The sequence below is a fragment of the Alosa pseudoharengus genome, unplaced genomic scaffold, assembly GCF_046254945.1.
Source record: "Alosa pseudoharengus isolate Yale_2024_CS ecotype anadromous, Long Island Sound unplaced genomic scaffold, YU_APseudo_1.1 YU_APseudo_1.1_scf_11, whole genome shotgun sequence".
NCBI lineage: Eukaryota > Metazoa > Chordata > Actinopteri > Clupeiformes > Clupeidae > Alosa > Alosa pseudoharengus.
Genome location: NW_027468576.1, coordinates 7,342,090 through 7,350,963, shown reverse-complemented (window position 1 = coordinate 7,350,963; position 8,874 = coordinate 7,342,090). Strand labels below are relative to the sequence as shown.

The 8,874-nt window shown below is 42.9% G+C and overlaps 1 protein-coding gene across 1 annotated transcript; it reads left to right on the top strand.

Moving 5' to 3' along the window:
* Positions 1 to 162: 162 nt before the first annotated feature.
* dnai4 (dynein axonemal intermediate chain 4) lies at positions 163 to 7,949 on the top strand. The gene is made up of 18 exons (XM_076279233.1): positions 163 to 212; positions 509 to 671; positions 779 to 960; positions 1,082 to 1,194; positions 1,419 to 1,575; positions 1,685 to 1,824; positions 2,059 to 2,238; positions 2,461 to 2,646; positions 3,283 to 3,443; positions 3,798 to 3,884; positions 4,183 to 4,334; positions 4,717 to 4,874; positions 4,976 to 5,100; positions 6,034 to 6,132; positions 6,267 to 6,493; positions 6,786 to 7,060; positions 7,596 to 7,620; positions 7,781 to 7,949. The coding sequence occupies exons 1-18, from the start codon at positions 163 to 165 to the stop codon at positions 7,947 to 7,949; spliced, it is 2,649 nt and encodes an 882-aa protein (XP_076135348.1).
* The last annotated feature ends 925 nt before the right edge of the window (positions 7,950 to 8,874 follow it).

The following is an 8,874-nucleotide window of genomic DNA, read 5'->3' as shown; positions in this document are numbered from 1 at the left end:
GTGAGTGACAACAACTAGCCAATCAGGCAAACCCTCGTGAAGAGGCCGTTACCATGGTGATTTCAAACAAAGTTCATGCGGTGGTAAGAGTAGTCGAGGTAGCAGTAGCATCTATGTGCAATTACATTTTCTTCCCTATCAAGTGATACATTTATACCTGAAATGTCTTCCAATACGATGAAAATGAAGAAACCCACTCTGAAAGTAACTCCGTAAGTTCAAATGCAACACATTAGTTCTGCGTTGTTTCTGTATGAGTTATAATATAAACGTCAAGTAGCTTCTATACTGTTGTCAACAACACAAGTTAGCGTTAACGTTACGTAGCGTTTTAAGTTAATAAAGTGGGACATTAACCTCAATTCGCATAACAAAAAATAGTTGATGCTATAAACGGTAACTTTGTCAACCTTGCAGACAGTATGCATAACATAATGTTCGATCGAGACTCAAACAATATGTCATAACAAATCAAGTGATGACTTAACATGTCCATGGTTTATTTAAGGTCTTCGAGAGTTCTTAATAACTCTACCTCAGGAATACTTCGTGCAAATCATAGTACAACACGAAGTGTCAACGCTTCAGTCAGCCGGAAAAGTCTGTCTTTGGCCGGTGACAGTAAAGTCCTCGAGAAGAGCTCACTACAAACCCCAAAGCATACGGTGCAGGTAATGTTAATCTCTAGTCACTGAAAGCATGGAACCATATAGTTCAGGTTGGATGTTGTTTAAGGATAAACACTTTCAAAATCATTCATAATTTTACTCTCTCACAGGTGTTCAATGAGAATGGCCAGGATGTCACACCACAGCCTCTATTTCATCCAGACCATGGGGGTCTACAACCTAAACAGAGCAAAATCTTCACAGGTCATGACAACTCAGGTGCTACTATTTCAGACTTCTTCTCAACTGCATTCCAGACAACCAATGCAAGTTTTGCTGGGCCCTTTACAAGGTAACATATGTGAAAGTTGCCCCCTGCTAAACTCAGTCACTGTTATCCTCTATTTTTTAAATACATTTTTCCTGTGACAGTTGTGGTTGGTTATGGTGAATACACCTCTATTTTTCCTTAGGTCTGTTTTTGGAAGTAGTACAGTGTCTAGATCAAGCCAGTCTACTATGGATTCAATGACTGATGAAATTGAAGACCCATCTTCTAAACGGGATGTGACCATCAGTCTTTCAGGTTAGATTGCTTTTAGCTGACAGTCATTAAACCATTATGTCAGTTACACTGTGTACTGGATGGAACACATTACTGTAGATTGAATTATTCTTTATTTTTTATTTTATTTTATATTATTCTTTATTTAACACCGATGAAGGAATTATTACCTATGCTGTCATGTAGTTGTGGCATGATAGAGAAGCATGTGAAAAGTGTGTCCCTGAATGTCCCTGAATCTCCAGATGTTCAAGTGAGAAGAGAGGAGGTGAAGGAGCAGATAATGGAGGACATGTTGGATGAGGTGGTGGATCACTACCTCACAGAGTCACACACCATCTGGCTGCTGGACTTGCCTGCGGTGTCTGTGTCTGTGGACTCTGAGGACGCAGAGGCTGTGAGGTCAGCACTTTCATTTAACACAGCTAGTGTCTGTCATCGGCAGGTGCTGTGTCTTTCTATCTGCAGCAGCCATTGAAATACCCACAAAGTGTGTTTCTTATTCTTACAGAGAGAGAATCAATGCTTACACAGAGTTGTGCAAAAATAGACAGGGGAATGATAAGTACATGGAACGGTCAATGCAGACATTCAATGGAGCCCCCAAAAACAAAGAGGTTCAGTGTGAGTCCATCACCATGGCTGATGCAGGTGAGTCTCTCGCATCTAATCAATCAGTCAGTCAATTACTCAGTTACTTAATCAATCATGTTTCTGCTCCTGTGTTGGAACAAACACTTACAGATAGACGTGGCCATGTTTTATCATGTGTTTGTGAGTTTAGGTTGCATTTGATGTAAAACCATTTGTTACTGAATTTGCATGGAAAAGCTGTTTCTTGCTTTTTTGTTGTCTTTTGTATGGGTCCAAAATAATGTGTGAAAGCTACCATGGCGACCACCTGGGATTTGTATGACTCATACTGCGGTGGCAGTGGTGTGGGCCAGGCGGCGCAGGCTGCAGATGGAGAGAAGCCTGGAGGCGCCGAGGTGATCTCCAGCCACAGGCTCGACAGCTCCGCAGCCCCAAACATGAGCATGTCTGTCGTCAGCTCCGCAAGTATAGGTGATGCCAGTACACTAAAGTGAACACAACACACACTGCACATAACAACAAAGGCTGACAGTAGAGAAATTCTATGTAATTGAGCTGTTTTTTTATTGATGTGATTTTTAATAAAGCCTGACTTATTTGAACATTAATGAGTATATTGTGGTACTAAATAGTGCTAAAGAGAGATTCAGTGCAACGATGACAAATGCTATTCTGTTTGGTGTTCTGTTTCAGCTAGCAGTTCCAGCATTCGCATCCAAGTGCAGCCCTACGAGGTGCAGCTGGAGGAAGAACCAGACCCAGAGCTCATCCTCCAGTCAGACAAATTCAAGCTTGACCTGGTGGCCATGGAGAGAGTGGTGCTAGAGAACATCTATCAGCCTGTGCTGGCTGCGTATAGACAGATAACAGTTTTTCAAGGTAATATACAGGAGTTATTTTATCATGGCATTAAATAGACGTAGACAATATTGATTGTTGTGCTGCAAGATAACTGAACTATACAAAAGTAGAGCCTGCATTATGTTTATGTATAGAAAGATATGTATAGAAAAAAGACCAAAATTACATAAAGGGCAGATGAAATGTGGATTGGATTTTTTTTTTCTTTGATTAATTAGTGGGTCACATTTTAGTTCTCTCAGTGTGTAGTGGCCTTCTGACCAGTCTGATCCATCCAATTATTTTATGCAGATTTTGAGCATTCACAAAGGAAATCCTGGCAACTCTTGAAATTTGCATAAAATGTTGATAATTGAACAAGAAAAATATTTAACAGAAGGGATGGATTAACACCTTATTCTCAAAGGTGAAATGCAACTAGAGTTGGTGAAAATGGCTTTAATTGTATCAACATAAAGTTTTGTCATGATTTTATAATAGAATATTATGTGTGTCCGTAAAAGTTTGTACAAGTTAAGTTTCAGTCCGCAGCTTCCCGCATCTCCTCCCGTTATCATCCCTCTCCTCCTGTTATCAGTCTTCATTCCTTGTGTGTCATGGTATCATGATTCAGATGACACCCTGCATGTCTGTGATGTGTTGTGTTTGGCCCAGACCCTGACTGTAAGCTACAGGTGGCGGTGGACTCGGTGAGCATCACCGATGGGCAGGAGGGCAGACCTCAGACCCCGGCCATGGAGCGCCTCTGGTCCTTCAGCTGTGTGCTCACTGCTGGACGAAACGTTAGCTGCATGGCCTGGAACAAGAAGAATCCGGTACTATGATGCTCATGCTGCATTCATCATTCTAACCAGCCGCCTTAACTGTTGGTCTGTTTATATTTGCCTTTGGTTTTGCAGTCATATTTTGCTAGTAGAAGCTTTTATCCAGTGTCTAGGGGTATTGTGAAGATGCATTTTGTAGCACTCTTTTTTTGCTCTAACATGTTCTGGATTTGATGTGATTGTGAGTAGCCTACTGGCAAATGTAAAGAAGGCTACTGTTTAATCCAAATTGGGGAAATAAGGAAGAAAGAAAGGCACTTATTTTAAATTGCATTGGGAAAAGGCCTTTTATTTCTGATACTCCTTTTAGCTAATCTATGAATATGAATGGGCCTCCTCCTGCAGGATCTGTTGGCTGTTGGATATGGACAGTTTGATTTCAAAGATCAGAAATCAGGCCTGGTGTGCTGCTGGTCCCTGAAAAACCCCAAGGTATCACTCACTGTCAATATGTCGTCCATGTCATACCATACAGTCAATATTACTCTATTCTTCATAATCTGTGAAATGAATTATTAGCCACCTTCTTGCCATTTTACATAATGTATTTAAAGCTAGAGTTTGTCACCATTTAGACATTTTCCAAATAATCTAAATTCAACAATATAGCGATACTATAGCATTTCATAAAAATTGACAATCATACAAATATTTTTTTATATTTAATGTCTTTAAAGTCTCTTTGATACACTTGCTCTCTCTCTCTCTCTCTCTCTCTCTGTTTTCACAGTGGCCAGAGCGAATCTTTCACTGTGAGAGTGGAGTCACAGCCCTTGACTTCTCTGCTTATAATGCCAGCCAGTTAGCTGTGGGCATGCATGATGGCAGCATTGCCACATATAATGTGCAGAGCACAGAAAACTCCCCCGTTGTAGACAGCAGGTGGGGCTAGATTCACTCTTTGGATTTGGGACTTTGTATAGCCATGAAGTCATTTGAAACTTATAACTTACAATGTGTGTGCTGTCAGCATATTAAAAACTGGAATTGTAATGTTATACTGAAAGTAATAGCACTGGAAGTTTTCTGTGTATTTATTGCTGAAAACAAATAGCCATAGCCAATTACAACAGCACATGTCAAATGGTACATGTGTTCTGCAAAATGTTTGGTTTTCTTTTCCTTTACTGACCGAGACCCTGAACGGAATCATTTTCTCATAGAAACAAAACATGATATTACACATGTTCCATAGTCCCTTTTCATGTGTGTCAAGTCGTTTGCGTTGGAAAAACTCCTATACATCTTCTTTATTCCTCTGCAGTGACTGTGTCCATAAGCATACCAGTGCCGTGTGGCAGTTGAAGTGGGTCAACCAGGAGAGTGGTCTCTCGGGCGACGACAAAGGCGAGAGCCTCATCTCAGTGTCTGCCGACGGCAGGATCATTAAATGGTTCCTGCGCAAAGGACTGGACTGCATCGGTAAAGGGACACAGTTTCTGTCAGCTGACCTCACGCTGGGCTTTGTTTCCATCCCAGGTGTCTGTGGGCTGCTTTGGTCTGACTGTTTTGTTGTTCCTCAGATCTGATGAAACTGAAGAGGACCAGAAATGACAAGCCAGGCAAGCAGGCAGGAGAGAAGGAGAGGAAGACGGAGGCTTTCATCTCCCGACAGGCACCCGGAATGTGCTTCGACTTCCACCCCGAGGTAAGCCTGTAAGCCTGGCACTTTTCAAACTGCACGCTTCAAACTGCAGAGACCGTTTTAAGTGGGAGAGATTTGTATAGAAAGGATGACTGGATGGCACCAAGTGGGAGTAACAAAGTTCCCAGAGGTCATGGAATTTCTGGAATATCATGGAATTTTGGAAAGTCTATTCCAGACATGGAAAGTCAAGGAATTTGATAATTTTTGGTCATGGAATATCAGAGAATTTTGTTGTAGCTGTTTAAAATGCGCTTACCAAAATACATTACTTCAAATATACAGTACAACCCCAAATCAGAAAAAAGTTGGGACGTTGTGTAAAATGCAAATAAAAACAAAATGTGAAAACCTCGTAAACCCATATTTAGCTGCATTATCACATTCTGTTTTTATTTGCATTTTACATAATGTCCCAACTTTTTCTGATTTGGGGTTATATTTTGGTTATTAGGTTTACTGCTTGCTTGAGTAGTTGTGGTTAGCCAAACTTTGTTTATTCATTGCCCATTTAGTCATCTTTCGCTCTAAAAAGGTCAAAGAGTCTTGAACACTATGTGGCTGCTCTGAAATCTTTGGTTGGTATATTGTACCATTCATTATAGTAGGTCATGGAAATTCAGCTTTTTGTCAGGGATAGTCGGGGACAAGTCATGGAATTTTACATTTGAGTTACAGTGGGAACTCAGGAGTAAACACGAGCTCTCTCTCCCAGCTTTTGTCCTCCCTCCTCCTACAGTACGTTGCTGCTGTCTTCCGATTTGAAACTTGGAATCATTATTCTGTCTGGACACAAGGCTTATACGGCCACCTAGCTTATTGCAACATCACTCAGAGCCATATGAGATTATGAAGACCAAGCGTTTCTACAGTGAGGAGGAGGAGGTTAGTGGATGTTCATCCTCATCTCATCTTTGATTTCTCCTCATCTGGTAGGACTCCAACATTTACCTGGTAGGCACAGAGGAGGGTCACATCCACAAATGCTCCTGTTCATACAACGAGCAGTTCCTGGAGACGTACCGTGGACACAGAGTGAGTACATTTGTCAAGGGGCCATATGCGTTGGCTTAGTCTATGGAAGGGACCTGTTGCAGTAATAGTCTCAGCAGCTGGTGGCTTGCATCCCTCGTTCTGATGTTTAGTGAATGTCACCCATCTGAGTCCAGGGCCCCGTCTATAAGATTGAGTGGTCTCCCTTCTGCACTGACGTCTTCCTGAGCTGCTCGTCGGACTGGACGGTCCAGCTGTGGCAGCAGGACTTCTGCACGCCCGTGCTGAGCTTCACTGCCACCCACAGGGCTGTTCATGAAATCAAGTGGTCCACCACGTGGCCCACCATGTTTGGGGCGGTCAACGAGGGCAGGGTGGAGATCTGGGACCTTGCAGTGAGCATGTGAGTGTCTTGGTCTGGTTTCTGTGTTGATTAGTCTGGAAAAACATCTTAAAATCATATGAATGCTCCCAGTCCCGGGTGCTTGAGATACCCAGTTTCTTTTCTCTCTGTTCCCCTCCTCCAGTATGCATATCCAGTGTCTGCATATGTTCTAATCAGACAAAGCACATCTGCCTATATCTCCCCTCTCCCTCCCCTGGCTGTGTGTCTGTCGGGCTCTTCCATAATGCGTGTCCCCTGGCTGTGGTGTCGGAGACCCAATCTGACTTTGTGTTTTCACGTCCCTCCTCAGTCTGGATCCAACCATAGTGAGCCCAGCCAAGCCAGGGGTCAAGCTCACCACCCTGCTGTTCGCCATGGGAACAGAATGCATTCTGGTAGGAGACAGTGATGGACAGGTCAGCGTCTACCAGCTCAGGAACATGCCAGTTAACAACCATCAAGTTAAGGCAAGTGTGGATGTATTTATTTTACTTGTAAAGATATACAGGACAATGTGGTTTCAGGTCTTGTTTTTTCGTTATTGTTTTCCAAATGGAGTTTACAGCAAAGCCCCCCTACCTGATTGTAACCATTAAGAACCTAAAATATTCAGAATAATAATACTAATAAAAGACCTATTGTGTTAATGTATCTTATTACTTTGAAATACACTAAATTAAAATAAATGTCCTGTTATGCTCCAGAATGTGAGACCTTGCAGGGCTCTTTGCTTTTGTTACGGGACCATCAAATGATTTGAAATTGTACGACATAACATATAAAGCCAAACGGTGACGTTGCATAACAACTGAATTGAATAGATAATCGTGGTTTTACATAAACAGAGCATGGTGGTAATAAAACAAAGCTAACAGACAGAAAGAAAACCCTGACCACACATAACTTGCATGAGCAGAGATGTTTCTTGAAAAGTTACGTTAGGGTCTTGGAAACTTTCCAAATGTCTGCATCGCACAGTCTTACTCAACATGCTTGAGCATCACTGACTACATTACATCCATTCATCTATTTAAGTTTTTATAGGCCAATACATTGTGGCCATTGTGCTAAACATACTAAACATAAAACATGTGTTAATGTGTGCAAACTGTCCTGTCAGCAAAACCATTTCAACAAAAGGCTGGGTCAGTTTTAGTGGCCCTTGTCTTTAAAATGAGTCATTGCACATCTCTAAAGCCCCCACTTTAGGTGTCTAAATGTGTGTGTCATCCTCCCCAGCTCATGTCCTCAGTAGTTAAGTGATCTCTTGGCCACCATTTCCCTCTCCTCCTCCTCCTCCTGCAGCTCCAGCCAGAGGCTCAGTAATGAGGCGGTGGGCGGTGGGATCAGCATCCGCAGCCTTATCTCCTGTGCACACATTACGCTCAGTCTGCTCTGCTGTCTCTCCCCCTTTGTCTGGCAGGTGGAGATGTTGCAGGACATCATCAAGTCGTCCCTGGCCAGTCAGCTGTGAGCCAGGAGGCTTGGGCTCCGGTCCAGGGGAGGTTCTGGAGGCCCGTGTGGGGTGGGTGCGGTGCGGTGGCGGTCCAGAGTCTGCCAGTCTGGCCCGGGTCTCCCCTCTCCATCATCCCTGGGTGACGTTAATTGCGTTTGTCCGTCAGACTGCACGACTCCGCTGCTGAATTACAATGAGATTACCGCAAGCAGGAGAGTCCACCGAAAACCTGATTTGTTGTTTTGTATGAAAATAATAATAATAAAAAAACACAACTGCTCCTCTCTTCACATCACTAGAGATAAGAGACCTGCTGTTTCTGTGAGATAGGACATGGTCATTTAAACATGTTTATGAGCCATCGGCACAGTTTCAGGGCTAGATTCAAAGTTAATAACAGTGTTGTGAATACATTCACCAGAACCTCCGGATGACCCAGTGACAACTTTGTTGCACTTCACATCAGTGTCTCCATGTGGAAGGCCAAATGTTTTATTCAGTGGAACAAAAACCCAAGCTACAGTAGTGTTGTTGTTTGTTGTGCTACTTGCGTCATGCATCCTCCCGCATAATCAACATAGACGTTACACTCAAATGGTCAATTGGGTTCATAGTTTTAAAAGGGATCCATTATATGCGACTTCCTGGTTTGAAAAGGAGAAAAAGGAAGCAATCATCATGGCTGTTGATTTGACCAAGTGAAGTTCACACCTGTGGCAGTGAGGGGTTAATTGTGTGTCCCTGGGGATGATTGCCAGGCACTCTGTCCAGATGACTGTGGCAAACACCATCAGGCCAGGCAATGTGTGCAAATGGAGCTCATTACTGATACCGCTGATGTGTCTCAGAGTCACAGTCTTAATGACACACCATCGAAAACACAATGCAGGTGTGTGCCACCTGAGAGTGCCCAGTCCTTATCACACTAAAGAGGATAGGTGTG

Bases quoted from the DNA above. Each gene is read 5' to 3' on its own strand.
- dnai4 (XM_076279233.1), top strand. From the start codon at position 163: ATGTCTTCCAATACGATGAAAATGAAGAAACCCACTCTGAAAGTAACT. The intron at 672-778 runs GTAATGTTAATC...ACTCTCTCACAG, and splicing joins CCCCAAAGCATACGGTGCAG to GTGTTCAATGAGAATGGCCA. The intron at 2,239-2,460 runs GTGATGCCAGTA...GTTCTGTTTCAG, and splicing joins CGTCAGCTCCGCAAGTATAG to CTAGCAGTTCCAGCATTCGC.